Below are 27,550 nucleotides of genomic sequence, written 5' to 3'. Positions count from 1 at the left end.
AAACTTAGCCAGACATCATTTTATTTTCTATTTGGCATGTACCCCCAACTTGCACGAAAGCAAAAACCTTCTTACTTCTGTGCTACATACAAGCCAGACATAAAACACTGTTTTGCAGAACAACTGATGAGTATTTGTAGATAATTTTACATTCTTAAATGTGATTCTATTAGTTCTCAGTTGGACAATAGGGAAGGACATTTCTAAGACTCTGGTAGTCATGCTCAACAGTATGCTATGGTCCTTTGCCATCAAACCATACCTGCTAAACTTGACAAGGGATCGAACAAACTTCAGTCATTTGAAGAAAGCACATTCTTTCACTTGTAGATTATTGTAGATGTATTTATACAAACAAGGCCCTTCGCAGTACCGTAAGCTTATTGTTCACATCATTCTCTGACCCGTGAACATCCGGGTTAGAACTTATCTTCAGCAACCCCTAGCTTTTCGTAAAGCATCACTGACTTGGTTGAAACATGCCATCACATCCCATTTGTGTAGAACGATGCCCATGCTGTTGATCACTGGATTGTCAGATCCAGACTCGATGATTTGCAGACTGCTGCCATATAGCTGGAATATTGCTGAGCATGGCATTAAACAACCAGCCAACATAATTGGTTATCACAATCACTTTTATATAAGCTAAATGGTTAACTTTTTCTTAACCCATTGGCACTGTTATATCATAGCAGAGGCATAACAGTAATATGGCCCCTCAAAACATAACAACTCACTTGAACTATTCTAAACATGTTTGATGTGCAGTTGCTAATATTGGCGAATAACTTGATCTGTGTAACAATGTGTACTACTTAGAGAAGGGATAATATTATGCAGGGTACTGTTGTTTTGTGTTACATTGTATTAATGCACAGTCAAACAGCTTATAACCTGATGTAAGGTTTAATATTCATGGATCTGTTAAGCACAGCTGGATACATTAACAAGTACATGATGAATATATATGTTACTGGTGACAATAGTGAAGTAGCCACAAATATGCAGATATAGAATGTGTTAGATCAAATATCCAGGTTTCTGTGTAGCTTTTGTTTGTGTTTTTATATCTATGGGAAATTTAAGATGTTGATTCTATATGTGAGGCAAGGGAAATACGGAAGTATCTGTGTCAGACATCTCTGAACTGAATACCAACGATGCATCTTGTTGTGTTGCAGGGGGCTTGGGAAGCAGGGATACCAGTGTCAAGGTAGGTGCCATTTGTCACCTTTAACTCATGTTGTTTCAAGAGGCAACAGTCGGCCTGTCATCTAAGGCAACATAATTCCTTGTAAAGATTTGTATTCCTTAATGGGGAAATGATCTTCTGTTGTGTGTTGAAAGACTCGAACTGGAATGAAAACATGGGTCTCAGGGGATAACAGATTGATATAGTTGTCAAGTGATCTACTGTTTGTTGACTGAAGACTAATCTCATACAGGAAGTACTTTACGAGTTTGATGACATCGGTGATACTAATCAGAAAACCATTTTCAGTTTCGGCTAGCATGACAAGTGGAGATTAGTTATTGCTGTTGGCACTTCTGTTTCAGTTTGTACTTGTGTTGTTCATAAACGCTGTCACGAGATTGTGGTCACCAAGTGTCCAGGCTGCACCAAGGAGGGGGATGAGGTGAGCTCTTGCTTCACTTACAGTATCATGTGATAAGGTTACGCTGACCCAATATGTTGGCATATCCTCAATTGAGGAATGCCAAGAATAAAAGTACTTTTGATCCATCTTCTAAAATGCTGAGCATCATCAACCCATGAAAGACCACCACCCTTTTCATTGAGTTTGACACTACTGTATGGTGCCGTGTTTGAGGTGGTTTGAATCAGCCTGGTTTGAAGGGGGTCGCCTTTCACATGGGATAGCTAGCCACAGATGTTGTTTCAGCATAAAATTTCGCAAAACTTTGCATAACTGTTAAAAAAATTTGTATCTGGGTTCTTTGTTCATATTCTGCAAATACAATTTAGATGAGCCTGATGATTGCTCAGCCAGCTGATGGGGTGAGGAAAAACCTGTCTCCATCACTAGATAGCTGGAAGTAACCATGAACAGGAGCATCTCATTTTACATATATATTTCATTTATATCATCACTGCATTTACATAAATATGTAAATAAGTAGCAAAGACTGTAGCCAGTAACTTGGGCCATCCCTGATCAGTTGCCCATGTGACCTAACGCATGGTATCTAGCCGGTGAACGTGAAATCAATTCCCTTTGGGTTTTTCATTTATTAACAAGTGGTGGAAAAGATATGTGTTGAAGACTGTTGAATAAACATAGTTAAACAAGACTAAGCCCAGTTAATTCTAAACTAGATACTTGATGTTGAAATTACAAATAACAGACTGTTATTTATTTCCGCCATTAATATTAAAACTTTTTTACTGTCACCAATTTGGAGTCACACGTGTCAACACACAAAATGGTGCCATGTGCAAGACCGAGCATCGTATAAAAAAATATATATTTTTTTATAGGAATTTTGTATGCAGTGATGATGTGCTTGTACATTGATTTCGAAGTCTTATACAAGGGCCACCTTTATATATGGGGTTGCTATATACAGTACCTTTTTATCCCACCGGCATATAATGCGGTGGGATATAGTCGTCGCCTCGTCCGTCTGTCCGTCCGTCCGTCCGTCCGTAATCATTTTGTTTCCGGACCATAACTCAAAGACCGTTCGATATTTTTTAACCCAAATTGGTAGATATGTCAAAAATAACCTAAGGTGGTGCCTTTTGCTATTTACAGATAATTGTCATTTTTATTTTTCTTGGTTTCCATGGAAACGTTTTGGACTTAGTCTTAAAGAAGGGTGGGCTTCGTTTCCGGAGCATAACTCAAGAACCTTTCAATATTTTTCAACAAAACTTGGTAGATATATCAAACAGATCCTAAAGTTGTGCCTTTTGCATTTCACAGATTTTTGGCATTTTTATTTTTCCCGGTTTCCATGGAAACGATTTGGACTTAGTCCCAAAAGTGAGGGGTGGGCTTCGTTTCCAGAGCATAACTCAAGAACCGTTCAATATTTTTCAACAAGACTTGGTAGATATATCAAACAGAACCTTAAGTGGTGCCTTTTGCTATTTGCAGATTTTTGGCATTTTTATTTTTCCCGGTTTCCATGGAAACGATTCGGACTTAGTCCCAAAAGTGAGGGGTGGGCTTCGTTTCCGGAGCATAACTCAAGAACCTTTCAATATTTTTCAACAAAACTTGGTAGATGTATGAAACAGAACCTTAAGTGGTGCCTTTTGCTATTTGCAGATTTTTGGCATTTTTATTTTTCTTGGTTTCCATGGAAACATTTTGGACTTAGTCTCAAAAAGTAAGGATTGCTTTCGTTTCCGAGCACAACTCAAAACCATATAATATTTTTCAACAAAACTTGATAGATATATCAAACAGATCCTAAAGTTGTGCCTTTTGCTATTTGCAGATTTTTGGCATTTTTATTTTTCCGGTTTCCATGGAAACGATTCGGACTTAATCCCAAAAGTGAGGGGTGGGCTTCGTTTCCGGAGCACAACTCAAAAACCTCTCTATATCTTTCAGCAAAACTTGGCAGATATGTGAGGCAGATATTGAAGTGATGCCTTTTGCTATTTGCAGATATTTGTGATTTATTATTTTCTCGGTTTCCATGGAAATGATTCGAACTTAGTCTCAAAAAGGAAGGGATGGGTTTTGTTTCCGGAGCACAACGCGAAAACTTCTTAATATCTTTCAGCAAAACTTGGCAGATATGTGAGGCAGATCCCAAAGTGGTGCCTTTTGCTATTTGCAGATTTTTGTCATTTATTTTTGTCATGATTTCCATGGAAACGATTTGCACTTAGTCTAAAATCAAGCTGGACTTAAGTAACTGTCAGATGATTTGTTCTTTCAAAGATGTGGGGGCCGGGGGGATATGTCATCTTCTGATGACTCTTGTTCTCAGTTGTTATCAGTGACCACCATGGGTCAATCACTGGCAGTCATTGTGCTCAGTCAGTGTGGATACAGTGACAACACTCATCCGCTCCATGTTTTCAGGTGTATGTTGAGTGTTTATCTCCCTTGTACAGATTCTCCACCGGATTATCAGTAAATCTGCTATGAATTTGTTTCACAATGTTGTCTGTGACACAAGACAGATTTCTGGCATTTCCCTTTACCCATACGGTCTGGTGATTTGTTTCTCCATTACTGTTTCAGGCCACGGGCACAAGGTTCAATATCAATGTTCCTCATCGGTTTTGTGTCCATAGTTACAAGCGTCCCACATTCTGTGACCATTGTGGCTCGCTTCTCTATGGGATCATAAAGCAAGGGTTGCAATGTGACGGTCAGTACAAAACACAAATTTTAAGTATTGTTTTACACATATATTCTTGCCATGCTTTTTGTAAAACCAAATGATGTTCGACTGAACAAATGTTATCAAAATGCCCACTTCACAATTTGTTAAAATATTAATGAAGTTTTAGGTAAATATAATGGTAACTTAATCCTTAAAATAATATCCATGAATAGTTTGGTATGTAAGTTTGCAATTGACCATCTGTCTCTGTGGATGTGTGGGTGGATGGTGATTAGACGAGAGTTAATGATTAGGTATTGAAAGTAATTAATTTTCTTGCTCACTTATCTGTGAATGCTTCCAGTATGGAGAGAATGATGTTTGAGGTGTTTGTTACAGCATGCAAAATGAACATCCACAAACGTTGTCAAAAGAATGTGGCCAATAACTGTGGTATTAACGACCGGATGCGGGATATGGCCCAGATTCTACACGACCTAGGAATCTCGGGGGACAAACTCAGTGGCAAGCCCAAGAAGGTTTGTATGTTGCCATTGTGCCAGAGGGAAGCTGCTCAGTGAATGGTCAGTCTGTGTTCAGTTGCACATTAGCTCATGAAGTCAGTAAGACATGGATGTATTTCCTGGGACTTATTTTCTATATCACTGGTATGAAAATTAATGTCGTTGTATTTAACTTCACTGCATTTCTCACCATATTGTTTCTGAACATGACTTCCAAGCCATGAAATAACTTACTGTATAAAGGGAGGTAATGAATGTTTGAAGGTTGAATCAGTATCAGAATTACCTCCCTTATATTCTTATATTGAGGTCTTTTATAGTCATTTGTCAAGTGTTTGTTAATAGAAAGCTAGATGTTTCTTGTCAAGATGTTAATGTTAATCTTTTTGGTTTCACCAGTGTGCATTTTTCTTATTGAGTACATGTCACATTGTTGAAACAGAACACTTATTCACCTTAAAAGCATAAGTTTACATTTAGATAATGTGGTATTTTGTAGGTGTTCAATATGACACTTAACACTGTCATGTTGAGGCTGGAAACTAATAACTGCTGTACATAAGTTACATGTACAGGGAGAAGTTGTCATTCTTATTGTGTTGTCTACCTCTAGGTAGCATGTCATCCGTACATAGACTAAGCATGATCACTGTTTCAATGCAGAATCTATTATTCAGAAGTTATTGCCACAATTTGAGATAACACACAGTGATGAATTTGCTATTACACCTTCACTGAAATCAAAGTGCATAATTTTGCATGATTGAGGATGCAGAGCTTTGACCAGCAGTGTTCATTGTTAAAACAGTGGCATATTCTCAGAAAACACTACTAGTAGAAACGTGTTGAGAACCTGCAGACCCCTTGATGTACAATGATGTTTTACAGTGTTGTGCTTTTCAGCCCTCATTTAGTGAGTCTCCCCACAAGAGTCCTACAACAGTTCATGAAAGATCTTACTCATCACCAATACCTGCAATGCCAGATGCATGTAAGTAAACCAGACAGCATCATGTGAAACATGGTGGCGCAGATATTGAATCTGTAGTGGAACAGTTATTGGTGTTGGAATTGTTATCTTGTAGTATACAGAGGATTTGTTCACATGAAGCTCACAGCTTGTTAAAAATATTCTAATGGTTGTTATATTGAACTGAACAAAGGAGCTTGTAGACCTTAGAATGTCAGTTGATATATTGAACTGAACATGCATGTTTACAGACTGTACCCGACATTCTGACAGTTGTTATATTAAACTAAACATACAAACATAACTATTGCAGATGAGGATGTGTTAATGGAAGCAGGTCGTCATACATTTATGGGGGACACGTTGATGGTGTCATCCACCAATGACCACCAGAGAGCTAGGAGTCCATCACAAGAGCGTGGGTCACGCATGCGTTACCATCTCACAGACTTCAACTTTATCAAAGTTCTTGGGAAAGGAAGTTTTGGGAAGGTATGATCATGTATTTAGTACAATCACCCTCAGTTTGTATCATTATCAATAAATTAAACAAAATTTAGTTCCTCTAAATGCTAAATGGTGTCATTCTGTTCCACTTGATGTAGATTAGATAGACAGTTGTTGCTGAATCACAGCATATCGCACCTCAAAACATTGGTGCTTTTACTTGAGGGCTGACTAAATCTCATTAATTAGTCATTACATACCAGGTGAGTAGCAAAATTGCATTGGTATGATATGTTTTATGGTAGTACTGTAGTAGTAACTGTACAAGTAGATGTCACACTTCATCATTATGCTTCTACCTGAATAAGTGTCATGCAGCTGATTCTTGTCCAACACAATTTACCCACACCTTGTTGTGCAGGTGCTGTAGCTTATGTTAACCCATGTTGTGTTGTGTTGGTGATGATGAACCAGTGATGTTAACCCATGTTGTGTTGTGTTGGTGATGATGAACCAGTGATGTTAACCCATGTTGTGTTGTGTTGGTGATGATGAACCAGTGATGTTAACCCATGTTGTGTTGTGTTGGGGATGATGAACCAGTGATGTTAACCCATGTTGTGTTGTGCAGGTGATGCTGAACCAGTGATGTTAACCCATGTTGGGTTGTGCAGGTGATGATAAACCAGTGATGTTAGCCCATGTTGTGTTGTGCAGGTGATGCTGAACCAGTGATGTTAACCCATATTGTGTTGTGTTGGTGATGATGAACCAGTGATGTTAACCCATGTTGTGTTGTGTTGGTGATGATGAACCAGTGATGTTAACCTGTGTTGTGTTGGTGATGATGAACCAGTGATGTTAACCCATGTTGTGTTGTGCAGGTGATGCTGGCAGAGTGCAAGGGTACAGATGAGGTGTTTGCTGTGAAAGTGTTAAAGAAAGATGTGATATTACAAGATGATGATGTGGAGTGTACAATGACAGAGAAGAGGATACTGGCACTGTCGGCTAAACACCCTTTCCTCACTGCACTACACTCCTCTTTCCAGACAAAGGTATGTGTTCCAGGCTGACTCATTCATCTGTAGCTTATACTACTAGCTAGTTAGCCTACACTGATGATCTGCTATCACATAGTGATGCCAGTTTTGATGGAATGAAGTTGTTCCTGTTTGTTTACAGCAGCTGTGTTCATGGCACAACAGACTTCTTAGATATTTTATGAGTAATGCTGCGGATTGTAGACATGCGTTGTCAGTTACTCACTGACTGAAACTATTGCATTCTTTGAAAATGGCTTCCTGCCACCAGGCGTATCATGCCAGTCTTCACATACTCTGAAAGCTATGTTTTTATGACCTGGCTCCATATTAATCAAGGCAAGTATGGTAGCATGTTGAAGTAGACGTTGAAGTAGACGTGGACTGATGAGGCAATGACAATGTCACCCGAGGGGATACTCATTATTTTTCCTTATCCTGACTCATGCTCTTTTGCTTGTCTCCTTCCTCTTGCGAACATAGTGGAACACTTGTATCTCCCTAATTGAAGCTCCCTTCAATGTAAAATCACTAATTAGTACACCACGAGTTACCTCCCTTCCACAAGCTCGGGAACGAGGGCGCCACCTCTACCCATGTGCCTCACTCTTCCTTCTTCGCCCAGTGAGCTGGACGTGAGAGCTTTGTGTCTCCCGACACACTATATCCTTTGATTATATTTAGTTAGTTACCTCGTGATAGAGATCTATAGAGGTTTAGCTAGTATCTTCAACAATTATATATTGATATTTAGTCGCGGTTTCTACTGTTTATGCACGGGACCGCGGTTGTTGCAGTGGATTACGTTGATAAAAATTCTGTACTGTTGCACATTACGCTTTTTATTCTGCTGCTGATCCGCATTTAATATGCCCTAGCTGTACTGCGCCATGTTTCATGTGATTCACGCTGCAGCTGCGATACTAATTTATCCAATTCTACCTTTAATAAATAATTACTTTGGCGCTTGAGACGCCGCAGCAGATAGGTCACGTGATGCAGAGTCTAGCATGACTGATACACCTGAACCCCTCGCCAGTCTACTGCTGTTGGTCGACCCTCCCGCCTGGGTTTCCGCTTAGAATGGTGGAGAGGCGGGGACGAGTCCGTCCGCCTCCAAGAAGCCGCCCTGCTTCCCCAGACATCCCTTCGTCGCACTGAGGGGTATTCAACGGTCTACTAGAACTTTCAGCCGAGATTGTTCTCATCGCAGATTTGGGCCTGTATGATGATCAGCCGATCATCATTCCTGATGTACATCAAAGAATGACTGATGTCGGCAACAGTGATGTCAGCGCAGATCAACATTCGATGATCTTCCTGAGGGTCCCGCCGCTACTAACACTCAACGCAGACTTCGCGACCCCCAGGGCAGCGCCGACCTCTGAGGGGAATTCAACGGTCTACTAGGACTTTCAACCGAGATTGTTCCAGCCGCTGAACTTGGCCTCTACGATGATCAGCCATCATCATCCTCGACGATGAGACAAGTAGCTTACCGGTGACAGCTACAATGACATCAGCAGAGATCGCCATGCAGCCTGATGTCTCTACACTGATGTCAGACGACTTACCTGAGGGCCCCACCACTAACAGCGCAGAGATGGCACCGACTACTTCGCCGCAGACCATCCCAGACGAAGCTACTACGGCAAATCATGGTCGCGGATGGAGGGTCACTACAGACTGGAGAAGCAGCCAGCCCAGAGTACCAGCCTTCGCGAAGGCTCCAACTTAGACAACACTCTAGAGGCACCTCCAGTCAACGTGAGCAGCCAAGACGATGCAGCCTTCGCTGGCGGAAGTCGCAGACCACCTTGACGGCGACCCAGATGTACAGCTGCTGGCCTTCGGCGGATAGATCATCACATTCCTCGCTTCATCCTTAGATGCAGACTCAGCCACCAGACTCACGGAAGCCTTCGCTAAGCTCAAATCGCCGCCCCAGCAATCGAACGCGAGGAAGCTTCGCTGGCGCTTCAGCTGGCGTTTTCATGGAAGGCGTCGCTGCGAAGGCATTCATGGGCACTCGAAGGACACCAATATAGATCGCCATTTAACAGAGTCAAGGGACTACTCAAGAGCTTCGCTGGCTGTCAATAGTCTCCGATCTCCTCAGATATCACCACATCGACGCCTTCACAGGTTACCACACAAGTCTGCACACAAGTCTACATCACCTTCCTAGAGTGGCAGTACGACGCAGACATACCTGATGAAGGAAGACGACGCAGATGCTATCACCCTACCGACGAATTCGACATTGCCGCGTAGCACAGAATCTAGACATAGCATCCCATAAAGCCACAAAAGTTCAGACACCATAATTGCCGAACTTTCACGCCAGAAGTTTTCCACGCGACAACATGGACCCCTTCTTCAAGGCTTAAGACATCGATGAAAACTACAAGTTGATCATCGATATCAACAATAAGAACTACAATCGTGAAATTGGTTCAGTTGAATCCATGACGAGACGATGTTCGTTGGCCTAAATAGATCTAGAACGATCATTGAGACACTTATCACCAGATTTCGTGAACACCCACTTCTGAAAATGATAAGATGATCCACTCGCCCTACTTATGCAGAACCAGCAAGTCCCAGGTCAGCCCGCCGAAGGAGCTAGAGCCTCACCAGCTACAAGGGACGCCGCTGAGGAGAAGCGCCACGACCCCACATCCTGTTAAACACAGAGGCCATTCGCGAAGCAAGCCTTATATATATATATATATATATATATTCTAATCGGACTTTGACTCGATACCTTCGCCTAAGGTCGGAAGGCTAAGTGGCTCCAAGTCTACTTCACCAGTAGATCTAGAAGGGATACTTCGAGAGCTTCGTGAAGTCTCCGGCGCTCACCGGTGAAGTCTCCTCCAAGGTCTCCATATACTAGCCACTCGCCATATATAGCTACTCCTCAGTCCGTTTCAAGACATCGCATAAGTTGTCTATCAACTGTATGCCAGATGCCGCCTATAAGCCTACGCCAAGACAATTGCACAGGCTATTTACAACACAGAACGCCGCTGTATTAATTTGTCAACGACGCTTCATAGATCTTCACAGAAATCAACTATTCCGTATAAATTGCTAGTATATGCAATCCCCGACGACGATACGATTATCTACATGCGACCATTACGCATATCTGCAGACAATTCAATATCGAAATTGAACAGCAGCCTTGTTACAGCCGCAGTAGTATAACTCATAATCGCCAACATTTCTGAGAAGAAATATGTACAACAAATTCAGCTTTAATTCTACAATTATGACGATACATTCATGTATACAGTCTACAAGCTGACAACTTACAAGTTATTGTACCTTTATATATAAAGAAGTCGGAATTATATTCAAAACTGAAGTACTTTCACGACAGCCAGGAAAATAACCTACCCAGCATTAATATTACAGAGCAAGGTATTTTACCAAGCTTTCGCTACCATTAATCCTCGAAACACGTGGCACTCACTGGGTAACTTCGGAAGTTACGATGAAGACCGATGATTGTTCTAATATCAACGACGGCACTATATTATACAAGGTTCCTTTTCCTGCTACACCGGTGACATCACAGCTGGTACTCTACAGAATCAAAATGCCTTATTCTGATTGGACCCCGATGAACAACGCCTACACAGAGGTCGAGCATAGTTCACAGTTCAAGACATAGGTTGCAAGTGACAACTTTATATCAATGAACGAGAAAGCCTCCTTACAGCCCAGTTAACCTGAACCTTCATGATTAGGCTGCTTTCTTCAGGTTAGAGACCTCCCCTGTCAAGTTTAGACAAGGGCACAGCAGTCAGGCGATTTTACATAAAGTTCATCGAGGACACAAACTCCCGGTTAGACATATACATCGCCAAGGACATCGCAACGATTTACCTAGACGACGGATATAAGTGGATCGAATCCACAGCGCTTCAGACTACACCTGAATTTCATCATCAAGCTACTAACACAACTAGATGGTTAGTAAACCTACTAAGTTTCTGTTTGGAGAATAAACGGAAGTTTCACGCACTAACTTGGGGATATGAATATAGTGCTACAACACCTCACAAGTGAGGTTTATGAACATGCCTGGATGACATACTTGACTCCATGATACGATGATGCTATCACGCTGGCCAGCAAGAGCACTGTAAATTTATCTCCACCAAACCAAACAGGAAGAAAAATATACAACAGATTTTTTTTCCTCTATCATCAACTTACGCAGAGTGTAGTCTCAATGCACTATATCTCCGCTTGGATCAGAACTGTCATACTACGCATACAAGACAGATGGACCTAATCCGACCCTCCATGAGCTTTAATACTCTTGATATTAGAGCCCTAACTTCTACAATTTCATCTACACAAATGTTATTTGAAATAATGGAGGGTTTATTACTGTAGATCCGATATGGTGGTTGCCAACCATTATCTGAGAGATATCACCACCGAGGACATCTCAGGTATCCACCAATTTCGATCCCATGGTCCTTGCACAACAGTTGACAGTTCCTCGAGAAGATAAGTCAATCTTACAGATTTTTACTTATCTTATAACAGTACTAAATAGCTTCATGCTATATATAATTTGCTTAAGCTCGTTTTTTATCATCACAGTGGTTACATGATAAATGCATTAGCTAACAAACTCTACAGAGTTTTTTTGGCTATTATATAATGAGCTTAAGTCAAGTATATTTTAAGCATAGTACTATACTCATATTGTAAAAATACATTAGCTAACAAACTCTACGGAGTTTTGCTATATTATATAGGTAGCTTAAGCTCATTCATATCTTAAGCTCAGTACTATGTTTATATCATATAACTATATTAGCTAACAAACTCTAAAGAGCTTTTGCTATTTGGCTTAAGTTTCATCATATCTTAAGCAATATGGTTACATTATAACATGTATTAGCTAACAAACTCTATGGAGTTTTTTGCTATTATATATGTAACTTAAGCTTATTCATATCTTAAGCAGTACTATGTTTATAGCATATAGGTATATTAGATATCAAAACTCTAAAAGAGTTTTTGCTATTATATATTGGGCTTAAGTTTTCATCATATTTTAAGCTTTATGGTTACATTATATCATGTATTAGCTAACAAACTCTCACGGAGTTTTGCTATACATATGTAGCTTAAGGTTTCTTCATATCTTAAGCTCAATACTATGTTGATACCATATAAGTATATTAGCTATTAAAACTCTAAAAGGTTTTTGTTATTATATATTTAGCTTAAGGTTTACTTCATATCTTAAGCTCAATACTAGGTCTAAATCAACATAATAAAATGTATTAGCTATCAAACTCTACGGAGTTTTACTATTATATATATATAGCTTAAGTTAATCATATCTTAAGCTCAGTACTATGTTTATAACATAAAAGTATATTAGTTAATAAACTCTAAGGAGTTTTTGCTTATATACATTTAGCTTAAGTCTAATCATATCTTAAGCTTAGTACTATGGTTACATTATAAATCTATTAGCTAATAAGCTCTACAGAGTTTTTGGCTATTGTATATGTAGCTTAAGTTAATTATATCTTAAGCACAGTACTATACTCATATTGTAAAAATATATTAGCTAACAAACTTTACTAAGTTTGGCTATTATATATGTAGCTTAAGTTAATTATATCTTAAGCACAGTACTATACTCATATTGTAAAAATATATTAGCTAACAAACTTTACTAAGTTTGGCTATTATATATGTAGCTTAAGTTAATTATATCTTAAGCACAGTACTATACTCATATTGTAAAAATATATTAGCTAACAAACTATACTAAGTTTGGCTATTATATATGTAGCTTAAGATAATTATATCTTAAGCACAATACTATACTCATATTGTAAAAATGTATTAGCTAACAAACTCTACAAAGTTTGCTGTTATATATATAGCTAAGCTTATTCATATCTTAAGCTCAGCACTGTCTATATCATATAAATATTTTAACTAACAAACCCTAAAGAGGTTTGTTATTATATAATTAGCTTAAAATTAATCATATTTTAAGCTTAGTGCTATGTTTATATCTTAAAGTATTTTAGCTAACAAACTCTAAGGAGTTTATACTAGCATATTAACAAGCTTAAGTCTATTAGTCTTAAGCATTGTATTAATATTATATATACTTATCATAATAAGTACATTGTAATAACCTCTATATGGCAGCTGATAAGCTGGCAGCAGGAATTCATCAGTTCAATGCCTTTATGAAGTTCTCATAGGGTTATTACAATCATCACAGTTCAAATCACTAATTATTAAAATCCAAAGTATTATATATTCCCACCTCCGCCTGTTGGATTCTACAAGCAAGAGCATGAGTCAGGATAAGGAAAATATGTAATTTTTTGAGTAAAATTGATATTTTATACTTATCCTGACTCATGAGGTCAGCCCTCCCATCCTCCCCAAATAACACTTTGGATTTCCCTGTAAATTCAAATGTTGGGCTCAGTATATGAGGAGAGAGTGAGGCACATGGGTAGAGGTGGCGCCCTCGTTCCCGCGCATGTGGAAGGGAGGTAACTCGTGGTGTACTAATTAGTGATTTTACATTGAAGGGAGCTTCAATTAGGGAGATACAAGTGTTCCACTATGTTCGCAAGAGGAAGGAGACAAGCAAAAGAGCATGAGTCAGGATAAGTATAAAATATCAATTTTACTCAAAAAATTACATTTTTAAATCTTCATATGATTTGTGTTTTCCAGGAGCGTTTGTTCTTCGTGATGGAATATGTCAATGGTGGCGATCTGATGTTCCAAATACAGAGAGCTCGCAAGTTTGACGAGCCACGGGCACGCTTTTATGCTGCTGAGGTGACACTAGCTCTCATGTTCTTACACAAAAATGGAATTATCTATAGGTAAGTCTGTCTTTGCATCTGTTAGATAAGAGGTAAAAACAGACATGAGTCTTACCAAAGTTGTTCCAAGGCAGCTCATGAATGGCTTTTGGCCTTTACCTTCTTTGACCCCTTGAGAGATCTGTATTGGTTTATTTGCCTGTGGATTCCCTGTTGAGACACAAATTCAGGGGTGTGAGAGGCTTATCATGACAGGAATTCCTTGTTTGAGATGTTAACCCATGTTGTGTTGTGTTCCAGCAAAACATGGGAAGTATTCTGTCATGATGTACTGTAATGAAAGTGCAGGGGTAAGAAAGGCCTGTTATGTATAAATGTCCATTGATGGGACCTGCATCTGGGTTTAATGAGACAGGGTTGCATGAATTCACTGACAGTTCCTGTGTAGGTTGACATGAAAAATCCTGCAAGTATCCATAAACACTTCAAATCTGAATGACGTTGTTACTATTATATATTTACATATGTAAAAATGTTTGATTGAGAATAACAAAAGTCAGATTTAAATGTTAAAAATATACCCTCCTAAAATATTTCCTATATCTAGTCCTTACTGTTTTGCTTGACAGAGATTTAAAATTAGACAACATTCTCCTTGATGCGGAAGGCCACTGTAAGATTGCTGACTTCGGTATGTGCAAGGAGGGAATGTTCGAGAACAGAACTACGCAGACATTCTGTGGGACACCAGACTATATTGCTCCAGAGGTGAGATAAATATATAGAGTATCGTCTGGATGCTTCAAGGCTCTTTTAATCCATGACAAACCATATTCTGGTCATAACACGATAACACAACTGTAGTGTTAATCTATGTGTTAAGAGCTCCATGTGTATATGGATCTGCAGGGATTTTCAAACTGAATGAGTTTGTACATCATGACACTGAAAACTGTACATGACCATTCAGTTCATCCAATCCTGTACATCTCACTACTGACATGTGGCAAATTTATCATTACAAGTTTTATTTCAGTGACACATTTGAATGACAAGTAGGTTTTCTAATCACAAGTCACACTAAGTAGTATGCCGAACAGTGAGTGAGTGAGTGAGTGAGTTTTACGCCGCACTCAGCAATATTCCAGCTATATGGCGGCGGTCTGTAAATAATCGAGTCTGGACCAGACAATCCAGTGATCAACAGCATGAGCATCGATCTGCGCAATTGGGAACCGATGACATGTGTCAACCAAGTCAGCGAAACTGACCACCCGATCCCGTTAGTCGCCTCTTACGACAAGATAGTCGCCTTTTTATGGCAAGCACATGGGTTGCTGAAGACCTATTCTACCCCGGATCTTCACGTCTGTTGTCACCAGACTAGCAACGTCACATGACATACCGAGACACAATACCATCCATGCAGACCAACGGTTGTTTTATGTGTTCTAGCTAGATGCACTCTGAAGCAAGAAGTCATGATGAAGCTTCAGTCAACAATGAAACATTTGGATTTTTTTTTCATCACATGAATTGTTGACATTTTTATGAACAAGGAATAATGGTTTTGTGAATTTCATTTATTTATTTATTCCCAAAAACTAGTCTGTGAGAGAAACTGATGTGTATTGTGTTTGCCAGATTCTGCAGGAGCTGGAGTACGATGCATCTGTGGACTGGTGGGCACTGGGGGTGCTCATGTACGAGATGATGGCGGGCCAGCCTCCGTTTGAGGCGGACAATGAAGATGACCTGTTTGAGTCTATACTTCACGATGATGTGCTGTACCCGGTCTGGCTCAGCAAGGAGGCAGTAGCCATTCTCAAAGGGGTGAGAATTGTCTTCTGTAGTCAAGACTTGTCATCCTGTCTTAATCCAGTAGGAAGCTGGGTTAGAATAGCTCCCCAATACCCTATTGCTTGTGTTTAGAGGCAATTAATTGAATTTGATCAACTGAGTTTATTGCATGTGACCCTATACACTATAGCATGTGACAATGCTCATAATTCTGTTAGTGACAGCCCAAAATGATGTAGCTGGAATCTTGCTGATTTGGGCATCAAACAGCAGTTCAGTTGTGCTGTGTTATATGAATTTCATTTACGTAGAATCAACATAAGGTGTCTTGCTTCATAGCAGGGTACAACAGTTTTACTGTCCCTTCTTAGAAAGTCATGTGCAACCTGTTATCTGGGGTTTAGGGGATGTATTGTCCAGCTCAGAAATTTGAAGTAATTTATCAATATCATATGAACCAATCAGATCTCTAACATTAATGTGATTATTCTCTTGTTCTAGTTTATGACAAAGAACCCAGCAAAGCGACTAGGCTGTGTTAAAACCCAGGGCTGTGAGAAAGCTATTCTCATTCACCCGTTTTTCCATGAGAAAATTGACTGGGAGGCATTAGAACAGCGGAAGGTGAAACCGCCCTTCAGACCAAGAATTGTAAGTATGATTTCTCATCTAGAAGTTTTCATATCTTACTTGATAGTAGCAGGATTAGATAGAGAAGCGACAAATACACATGCAATTTAGAAGAAAAATAATGTTCAAAGAAATCTTTTTTCAATCATTTTGTGTTACTTTTTTCCCTATGCCCTTGATTCATACCTTGTTGCCCAAGCTTCTAAATGTCTTATATATGAAATGTTTTGTGTGTTACAGAGAAACAAAACAGACGCCAACAACTTTGACAGGGACTTCACGTCGGAGGAGCCTGTGTTGACACCGATGGATCCAACCATGGTGAAGTCCATCAACCAGGAGGAGTTCCGAGGATTCTCCTTCATCAACCCTGATTACGGCAAGCTGGACATAGAGGGCGCTGCAGGCACATGTGCTGCTGCCTCAGCTGTGGGGACAGGGCACTAGTGTCTCCCACCCCATCTACCAGCACCCCTTCCCACAGACAGACCGACAGACAGATGGACACACACAATGGCCCTACATAGTTATTTATTGGATCCCAGTTCACTCTGAGCATTGGCGGTCTTGAGATGTATGTTTGAACTGTGAAGCCGTCTCTCTGAAGGGTGGACAAATCCAGCCACTCTGTCCTTCAGCCGCTACAGATGGCACTCTCTCCTGTATTTATTGATTCCACGGCCCCAGAATCACTCCAGATATCTTCATGCTGTGTAGGAGGTATGGAGGCAAAGATGGAACAGTTTTAACTTTGGTTTATTGTCTATCAACTGTTGGACAGCTCCACCACATAACATGTTTATTTATTCAAATCAAGTCTTCTTTGTTTTGGGTTTTTCTTCCTGAGTGAGAATGAGTCAGTTTGATCCCGTTGACCACTTGATAGTTAAGGCTTTTGTTGTTACCCATGATGATATTAAGTTTGTGCTGACTCTAAGCCCTGTGTTCATTTTGTTATGACTGATTCCTCTAAGGTATCAAGTATTACTTGTCATAATACATGCTCAGCATTTCTTCTACATTTGTTTATAAAGAGGCTGCACAGAAAGCTGGCCTGTGTCGACCAAATGTTTAAGAATCATGGAATAATGCGATTCACAGAGGAGCAGTGATTGTTCAACCAAGTTGGTGAATGACTTACCATGAAGTTGATCTTGGTTCCGGAGTCAATTAAGACAAGGCAGTTTCTGACTCTGGGAGGCTATATCACCCTGCTCCCTCCTTTCAGCAGCATCTTTTGTTGCATTCAGATGTTTTTCTTCTTTTCTTTAACTTTGGTGTTGAGCCTCTTAGATTTGATAATGAGCTATCAGAGAAATCTGAGGCAGCATTTTATAATAAAATACCCCTCAAATAATTGAAGAAAATGCATAATTATATTCTCTACTTGTCCCCTACCCAATATATTTATTCTCCAGGAAGGTGTAAATCAATAGTGATCTGTTGTATATGAGAATGTTATTCTTAAAGCTGTACAAATCCAGTGATGTAAGGAGCTTTGCATTTGAATGTTCTATTATGGCATAAAATGTCAGCTAACCTCTTTTATGCTAAGTCCAATTTTTTGTGCAAGTTTGCCTGACAACCGTCATTAAAAATCTCTCATTTCTCCATTGTTAATGAAAGTTGGTGGAAAGCCTGTTTAATTTGCCAAATCATAATATACAGTCTGTTGTTCAGTGTCCCTGCCTGCATGGTTGACCTGTGGGCTACATATCAATGTGGTGGCCATCTTGCAATGTGACCTATTTTTTACATTTAATACTGTTATCTCAACAACTCTCCCCTGGTCTTTTTGACAAAGATTGTGGACAAACCTCTCACTGAATGTAGTAATGCTGTAACCATGCAGCTCAAAATAACACTTGTCATCTTCAGACGAGAACTTCTCATCCATTCGTGGACTATCAAACACTACACATTTAGATGTAATTCAATACCATCTAGGTAAATTGTTATTTGTGAAAATACATATTTCATAGAAGGTGACGACTATTTGTAGGAATCCTGCTTTGCCATCAAGTCCAGGGCTAGTATTGTCATATTGTTGCAAGATGTCCTTCATTAAATGCATTGTCAGAGTACTGACTTTTCATGTGCAATATGGGTATTTTAGCATCAAGACAGTTGTGTTCCTGTTATTACTATTATTAATAATTGTTTATGAAAGCTGTAGCTATATGCATATTAAAGACTCAAATCAATATTTCATGGAAAGAGACTAAAGATGTTAATATATATCATGATACTCCAGTCCATAGGTAAGTATGGTCTAGGGCTGCAGACATTTGTTGACTTATGGTTATTTAAAACTCAGATTATTGGGCAAAACATTATATTATGTTTTTCCTTGAAATATTGCTCTTCCCTTTAATATGCATTTGGCATGCCATGAGAAATAAGTTTTTCACAGGAGTGCACTATCTTTTCCATTTCTCTATTATATATAATATATTTGTGAATACAATGGCTTTTAGGCAGGCCTTGACTGTTGATTTTTTATGTGTAAATTATGAATATTTGTAAAAATGTTTGGTATGATACACCTGACACAAGTGGCCACAGATAACCTAGGCATATCCAATCTGCATTGTGTTGTTAGGCATGTGTTTCTCGCAGACTGCACTAGGTCCCATGCTCTCCTCTCTCTCTCTCTCCTTTCTTTCTGACTCTCTCTCACACATACACTGAGTAGGGGTATGACTATCAACAACTTGTAACAGTATTGTTTTATTGAGTCACTCACAGGAACGTTGTGTGCATGTTCAACATGGCTGTTGTGCAGAGGCCAACCAGATGTAGGGTTGTAGAGAATCCCAGCCAGGGCATTAGTCTCCATATGGGAAACTCATTGTTGTAGGGTCAATATTGCTGATATTAACACTGAGTGTGATTTATTTCTGTATCTTGGAGGGAACATGCTGAATACATTCATAACTTCTGAAAGAAAATGTCTTTGCACCGAAATGGTAGGTTATGTACTGATGGTCAGAAGTTGAGCCACCGTGCATTGTGTCATCTGTGTAGAGTTATGTAAAGTACCCAGGACTACGGCATATATGTGCCTGAATGACATTAAACCAGGAAGAGAACAATAGGCTAATTCAGCAAGCATAAAGAGTTCAATCAAGTTGAATAAGGAGTTAATGGAAAAACCAACATATTGAGATCATGTCAGAGTTATGTTTGTACAACAGGTTCAAAGATAATATATTTCATGTGTTCAAATTGTTGGTTCATGAATGAACTATTTTGTCATGGTAAACATGTTATTACAGTTGTGAGTGAAAAATATCTCTTACGTTGAGAAAGAAGGAAATGCATTTCTTGGAGTGTTCTTAATCTCTGACCATCAGGATGTGATAGTTTGATTTGATGTAGAGAACATTTGCTAAGTGAGGAGTTGAATATTCATGTTATTGTTAGAAGTGTGAATGTTTCAGGAGAAACCTGAAACCAGATAGATGACATTTGGTATTTGCTGTTTGAAACACTTTGTTCTGTTGGAGCTCAACTTCTAGTCAACTCTTTCAATAATCATTAAGGAAATCTAATCCTGCAGCTATTCCTGGTGGGAATATCCCCGATTTGTGCAATATGAGACGTATTTCCTTCAAAGCCAGCATACAGAGGGTACTTCTATAACATATTGGCTTGCTCAAAGAACAGTATTTCCATGTTACAAATTCATCATGGATACACTAGAAGTTGAATGTATTTTCCTGGTTAGATCAAAGTGAGAGCCAGAGTCTTAACCTTACTGTATTCCTTTGTTAAGTTCACAGCACACTGTAAAGGTGGCAAGTATATTGTTTCTGTCTTGAGTTGAGTGAGTTTGTTTTCATTGTTATAGAAAAAGGAATCACAGCAATCCATGGTAGAGCTGGTGCAGCAAGCTCTCTTCTCCCCACCATAACACCCATTCTTCAGTTCCATTACTCTGCCTACACATCACATTTCAGTATGAGTCGATGATGAGGCCAGGAGCAGTAGACATCAGCAAGGTTGTAGCTGGGACTGCATGCCGCCTGCTTGCTCTGCACGCCGTCTGCTTGCTCTGTACACCAATGGCTACTTGGTGGTGGTACAACCCTCTCTCCTTGTCCCATTTCTGCAGTGGTCACACCCTGTAGTGTGTGTGTCGGTGCATCTCTTCCCTGGGTGCTGGATACCTTTACATGACCACATCCACATCCACGACACCACTTTCAATATGACCCTGCAGCAGTCTCTGTGGTGGTGGACCTCTCACTGTCTCTTGGCAACGCCTTTTCACCACTACAACAACCACATCCACTATCCCACTTTATCAATATATCTGTCCATGTGGTGGTGCATTGCTCCCTGTCTCTAGGCGTCTCCCTCACAACCACAACACCCCTGCCCACCAACATACTCTAGATTGCAGTGTATGTGTAGTGATGCATCTCTCTATCTCTTGGGTTCACAACAGACCGCCTTCATGGTTTAGTTGATGGGATGTCTGTGATGAGAGCAGAAGGTCAGTGGTTTGCTCCCTGGCCATGTTACTGAAGGGTGTCAAAACATGGTATTCAGCATTAGGAGGATAAAACAAGAACTGAAGTGCTCAGTCGTGTATACAAGATGTGAGCAAGAAACCATGTAAAACTGCTATATAAGTGCAATAATCTTGAATGCAACGTTAAACCTCTCTTAACCCCATTACCACAACCCTGCTTAGCATACCATATCCTGCATTCGTGTGTCGCGGTGCATCTCTCCCTGTCTCTTGGCATCCTACCACCACCACCCCAGTTCCAATACATGCCCAGTGACTTGCACTGTGTGGTCTCGCCCTGTCTCATCACCTTCACACCACCATCACCATGGTGCCCATCAGCCACCTTTCACACCTGCCATGCTGACAGCTTGTCCTCATCAACACAAGCTGTACAACAGATAGATTTCATAACATTTCAGCCGGTTTCATTCAGTTATGTTATATTGTATGTCTGACAGGATCAGCCTAGGACATTGGAGGGAACCTTTTGCCACCTGGTCAGCAATGATTTGGTGAAGCTTTGGGCACTCCTTCTCGCTTGCCAAAGAGATGAGATAGCCTTGATGGGTAGAATGTGTGCTATTAGTGACTGAGATTGCTAAGGGGCAGGTACACACCAGCATACGTACAGTGGGTAATGTGCTGTGCTGGAGCACTCGGTAGGACGACATTCATCATCATCAGCCTTTCATCCTGTAAGATCTGATAACATTGTTGTACTGCCTCGCAGCAAGCCAAATGTGATAATACAATACAATAATTTTAGTCAATTTTTAAATTAGTATAAATTGTGACTGTGCATACAATGTCTTCAATTATTTTATCTTGACATAACATTGTCCTGTTTTAACTCCACATTTATTTTGATGGTTCATTTTACTCTGTGCACAAAGGGACAATGTCAACAGTCAGCCTTCATCAACTAGACTGGCATGAAATTATGTCAAAGCCATAAATTCTGTTGAGAAACTAAGTTGTGTGATGGGGCATATGAGACATGAGGGAGTGTGTACGTACGGTGATAATATTTACCTGAAGACATCTCTCCACTTCCTTGCAGCAAGCATAGCCCTCCAAAAAAAGATTGTTGCTTGTTGGAGTGTACTTTGCACAATATTACACAGTATGCCAGACTGAAAGCCTATTTGTTGTTCCTTAATAAAATGTTTCTGTATAACAGTGCAGATTTTAACAGGCTTGAGCAAAACAGCTTGCTTATTTCTGTTTCCATCAACATAACAAATTTGGCCATGGTTTTGTTTGGAAGAATCTCTGAAATTGCATATGTGCTTTGATCTGACCAGGATACAGTGGGAGACAGGGTGCCGGGCAGTGTACCCCAGTTTCACTCAAGTACTTACTCAGATGGGTAAGACTGAACTCTCGTTGAAGGAGGAGGCGGAGGAGGATTACATTAACCATCGTGTGTCCAGTTGATTTATCCTAAATACTGACTTTATCATTTACCTAAAATGTGAAATGTTCTCCAGATGACAACAGATCTGAACTTGAGTAATCTGGGGTGCCTGTATAATGAGTATCACAATGCTCCCAGCAAGGTTCAGTGTTGGAAGACTGTGGTGTTGAGCAGGGGAAGACCACACCACCTGTTCCAGTGCTTCAAGGCCTACAGAACCAAAGTCCTGTTTACAGTATCGATAATGATTCAGATCTGAAACACTTTCATTACTTGTCTGAAGATCTTCTAACCAGCTGGATAAAGACATTGCCTTGATCAACACCACCAGTCTTCACCAATTTTGTTCCTTCTGCATTTGCCTCATTCTAAGTTTACTAATAGAACAGAAATGGCTTAAATTTGGCAGTTACATGGCAACATTTTTGTCCGATATTTTGATGTTGTTTGTAATACTTGTATGTCCTCATCCTGATTGGATGATGTCTGAAACTTATATTTTGTTTTAAATCTTTTTTAAAAGTTACAATATTTATCTAAAGATATAATTTAAAATGTTTATACTGAACGTTGAGCAACTTTAAAATATATACTTATAAATAAATATGAATAATATATATGTTTAATGCTTGTCTAGGGATACCGAGATCTAAAGCTGACATGCATGCAAGGACATTATTGTGGCTCTCAGAGGGAGTATTTCCCACTGTGTGTCCGGCCCTCAGTTGGGATATTATGTAAGGTAGATGACTCTGCTATTCAGAGGTGAACTTACAATGAGGTGATATTTACTCATTTACTCGATCTTTATTGAAATTGGTGTCCTGCTACTGATGTGTTTCCATGTTGTTATTGTCGTATGCTATCTAGCAACAAGAGTGTGCCGTCACAGACTCTCAACTTCATAGAAAACAGTTTAGATCCACGTGTTACAGGCTAGTGACTGAAATAAATGCTTTTGAAATATACACCGTGTCTGTTTCTTCTTCTGCACACGTAACCTCTACACTGTGGTCCCCTCAACATTGTGGTCGTGTTTCGAGTAACCAGTACAACTAAGATCAGCTACTGGGTAGACTCACACTCCCACTTTTCCCTTAAATGGAATACTTCTAGAAAGTTTTCCATTTGTTGCAAATTCAGGATACCCATTCAACTGGGGGCATCACAATTGTCTGTGCAGAGTAACATCCCTTACTTTTTGCTAGGATCTAGATAAGTTGTTCTCTGGTGTGTTTTTACATTGGGTGTGGGCCCTTGTGCCAGGAGTTTCAAATCCCAAATTCACCCTGCTCATGATGTTTACTTCTGAGCACCATACTCTGCTAGAGTTTAATGACTGACTTATGTAAAGATCTGTGACCTGCTACTTTGGCATTTACCATCACTGTAATGATACCTTTACAAGAAGTGATTGGGATGATGAACTTCAATTCCTGCAACAGAAAAATGGTTGTTGCAATTGCAAGAAATACAAGGTGTTAGGCATCCAGATGTTTTCGCCTTGATGACAGAGTTTGTCAATTGAAACAGTTACTTTCTGGTCAGACAGCATTAATGTCTTGTGCTGAATAAAAAAAAAAATAGTCATAGTAAATATTGAATATGTTCTGAGTAGAAACAGTATTGGCTGCAGTGTGGTGTAAATACTGGATTGACTCTGGACAAGAAGGTATACGAAAATGGGAGCAGGAATGTGCTAGATGTCATGGGGACAAAGCAGGACCTGCTTGTTCAATGATGGCAACGTTACCAAAACTGAGACTCCAATAGTCAAACCGTGCTTTCAGCCAGACGGGAGTGGATTATGCCAGGCCTTTTATCACAGTGCAAGGCAGGGGATAATCAAAACGAATATTTGTGTCTGTTCACTACATGAGCTGGAGATGACATACCTGGACAGAAGTGCGTTCCTGGATGCTTTCTACAGAATGGTAAATCGAAGAGACCTACCACAAAGAGTCATATAGGACAATGGAACAAGCTTTGTTGATCCTGTTAAAGAACACAAGGAATGTTCCATAGCAAACAGAGGAGTGACAACCCTCCATATTCACCACGCTTTGGGGGATGATGAAGTCAGTTAAACGTGGTATCTTAGCTATCCTTTGGAATAGTGACGTCAGAACTAGAAACGGCATGTACTTGAGCTGAAGCGCTGATAAACTCACATCCTCTCAACAGTCAGTCGACTCACCCCCAAGATGTAATTCCTCTGACACCAAGGTACTTCCTGCACGCCCATCCCCTGAAGTTGAAGACTCTAACTAGTAAAATACTGTAATCTTACCTTAAAACAGACATATAAGACTGCCGAGTACCTTTGAATCTTTATTCGTGTCAGAGTAATGTATCTGTCACTTGACTTGCATATACAGATATAGGCCTTCTGTTGACTCTCTGAATTACTTATTTTGTGTAATATTGTAGTAGTAATCTAAACATGTCAAGTGTCTGGTGTATTGCAATAATTTCCTTGTTGCGGACTACATTGACAACTTAAATCATTTATATTACGACGTGTCTGACATTATCTATTTACAGTAATAATGCCCCACTGAGTAGTTGTGTGCATTGTCTAAGTACACCTAGAAGGTTGTCCAAATGTACAAACGGCTTTTGGATATTACAGATACCTTGCGCTCGTCTGAATTTGTTCGTTTTTAGCGTTTGTTGGTCATTCATATACACGCATATGAGGAATGGTCTGAAACGCATGTAATGTTATGGCCCTTGGAGAATGTGACAGGGGGTCTCTGCAATGGACATTCATGACAACAGCTGTAAAATATGACTGCATGTTTTACACCTAAACCCAAACAGACTTCTATACAAGTGGTATAAAATAGACGGTGCACGGGATGATAGTGGCCCAAACAATATAAACAAAATTCCATTTATTTTTGGATTTGGGCTTATATGGGCGTTTATATTTATATTCAAAGACTTTTAAAAACCTACAACAAACGATGGTAGAGTTAAGAGCAATAACTCATATACTTACAAATAAGTCAAATCTCCCTTGAATATCGCAAGTTATTTACGTCTCAAAGCTTGTTCACTTTGCGGACTGCTATCATGTAAAATAACTTATTAAATCCACATCTATTATTTGCTTTCAATAATTATTACATCTCTATGTCTGTACCTGTTATTTGTATGTATTAACCCTAGTATATTGTGAAGTTAAACATTACCATAAATGTTAATGTAGTTTTGATTCTGATTCTAATAATGTCATTCTTCAATTATCAAAGTTTCACTCACTGGAGAATGCGCGTATGAAGCCATGCCCCAACCCTAAGTCATGACCATCACATGGAAGGTAACAGAGAAATATTCTGGAGTGGACATATCAGCGTGTCGAGGAGGTATATCAACACAAACTGGACCCAACGAAGTAAATATACACATGGAACAAAAATTTCGCAACAGGCCCTATTATCCATAGTATCAACATGTTACCATAGGAAAGGAACTTATCCACACAATAACTTAACTTCCTGTCTGGATAAAGTGACCACATGATGCTCGCCTTTCATCGTGGCACGTGCGTATCTGAAATCAATGTACAGTGCGATCGAAGGGTTACAATAATCATACAACAAACATAATTATTACTCACCCGTTGAAGATATATATCACTGTTTAATAATTGATGTCGTACGTATGACGCCAAAGTGGTTTACAGTTATGACGCCACAATGCTATGGCCCTTGGAGAATGTGACAGGGGGGCAATTGCAGATACCCCCCTGTCACTATAGTATTAGACCTTGCTTGACTCGCGGAAAGCTGAGAGTCATCACACTCGTTGAGATTCTTAAGAAAAGGGTACTTTGCTCGATATTATTTTGCTAATGTTGGGTGAGTAATAAATAGAATACTAAACTATGTCCCGTGCAATACCATATTTATGAAACTCGTGAATGTGGTTTACAGTTATGATGCCACAATGCTATGGCCCTTGGAGAATGTGACAGGGGGGCAATTGCAGAGATCCCCCTGTCAGCTCGTTAGATACCAATACCATTCACGAGTTTAGTATTCTCTATTTATTATATGCACATATATGGCTATATGGGGCTGAAAGTTAAAGGTGTTGAGTAGTAGAAGTAATGGGGGTATGAGATCACTTTCAAGAAAGGTCGCTGTAAAGCTTTATTTCATTAATAAAGCTTTGTCAGGCCCTTAGATCTCGCCCCAATCGTGTCTACTACTTTTGAATCTCCAGTTCACTTCCCGACCCCACGTGATCACGTGATAGCTCTATGCCGCGTTGACCTCAATGAAACAGTTTAATGTGAATCGCCTATGATCTCTTTGGTGTTCGTAATAAAGGCTTGCTGGGCTTTTCGTACCCCCTGTTCTATGTACTTTTTTTTTCTCGTCCTCGCTGATAGCAGACTTACGAGACTTGGACCGGATTTCTTGTTTCATCTTATGGTACTTGTCGAGTTCAGAGAGGATTGAGCGAAACTCCTCCTCCGAGATCTTACTGTCAGTGAGTGCTGCTGAAATACGCTCACTTACCGTGTTCAGCTTTGCTTCGGCCAGAACCCTGATCTCGTCGTGTTTCAATGCCTTGCGATGCAGTCTGCGTGATGCAAACTTAAACACCAACCCTGCCACCCCTACCACCCCAGCTGTTATTTCGATACCTAGGACTATAGCTGCGGCCACTATGGTGGCTAACAACCCAACACCTGCCGCCCCTAGTCCCATGCTGGCTGCCATAAGGGCAGTATCAGTCCCGTCCACGATATTGAAAGCTCTATGGTACTTCTTATATAGTGCTTTCCGAGTGTCACGGTCTTGTTTTAGTTGGCGTTTTACATCACATAACTGTCTCAAGCGGAACCCGTCTACGGTTTCCAGGGTCTTCGCGACTTCCTCTACGACTGGGTTTAGCGCCATCCTGTGTGCATATAATATATCTTATGAGATATTTTCTAATTGGGCTTTTTTTAATAGTCGGTCAACGTACTTGAGGCTTATAAGTTTTAGATTCGGGTGTAGGAAGATACGGGAAAGGTCAA

The 27,550-nt window shown here is 39.9% G+C and overlaps 1 protein-coding gene across 2 annotated transcripts in view; it reads left to right on the top strand.

Moving 5' to 3' along the window:
- The window catches only part of LOC124272921 (calcium-independent protein kinase C-like), a 46,209-nt gene extending 22,729 nt beyond the window's left edge, over window positions 1-23,480 (top strand). Inside the window, exons 5-16 of one of the 2 annotated variants that reach the window (XM_046708166.1) lie at window positions 1,185-1,216; window positions 1,561-1,640; window positions 4,230-4,359; window positions 4,714-4,853; window positions 5,727-5,829; window positions 6,122-6,300; window positions 7,140-7,313; window positions 14,049-14,203; window positions 14,773-14,911; window positions 15,788-15,976; window positions 16,445-16,594; window positions 16,814-23,480. In XM_046708166.1, the coding sequence (XP_046564122.1) occupies window positions 1,185-1,216; window positions 1,561-1,640; window positions 4,230-4,359; window positions 4,714-4,853; window positions 5,727-5,829; window positions 6,122-6,300; window positions 7,140-7,313; window positions 14,049-14,203; window positions 14,773-14,911; window positions 15,788-15,976; window positions 16,445-16,594; window positions 16,814-17,020 (1,678 nt within the window). In that variant the 3' untranslated portion in view covers window positions 17,021-23,480. The remainder of the gene's footprint in view (window positions 1-1,184; window positions 1,217-1,560; window positions 1,641-4,229; window positions 4,360-4,713; window positions 4,854-5,726; window positions 5,830-6,121; window positions 6,301-7,139; window positions 7,314-14,048; window positions 14,204-14,772; window positions 14,912-15,787; window positions 15,977-16,444; window positions 16,595-16,813) is intronic. The other variant, XM_046708167.1, reaches the window with a different exon arrangement.
- Window positions 23,481-27,550: the final 4,070 nt, after the last annotated feature.

The sequence above is a fragment of the Haliotis rubra genome, unplaced genomic scaffold (assembly GCF_003918875.1).
Source record: "Haliotis rubra isolate DU_JTF1 unplaced genomic scaffold, ASM391887v1 Scf174, whole genome shotgun sequence".
Lineage (NCBI taxonomy): Eukaryota > Metazoa > Mollusca > Gastropoda > Lepetellida > Haliotidae > Haliotis > Haliotis rubra.
The sequence above is the reverse complement of the archived record's forward strand: the minus strand, read 5'-3'. Positions and strand labels throughout refer to the sequence as shown.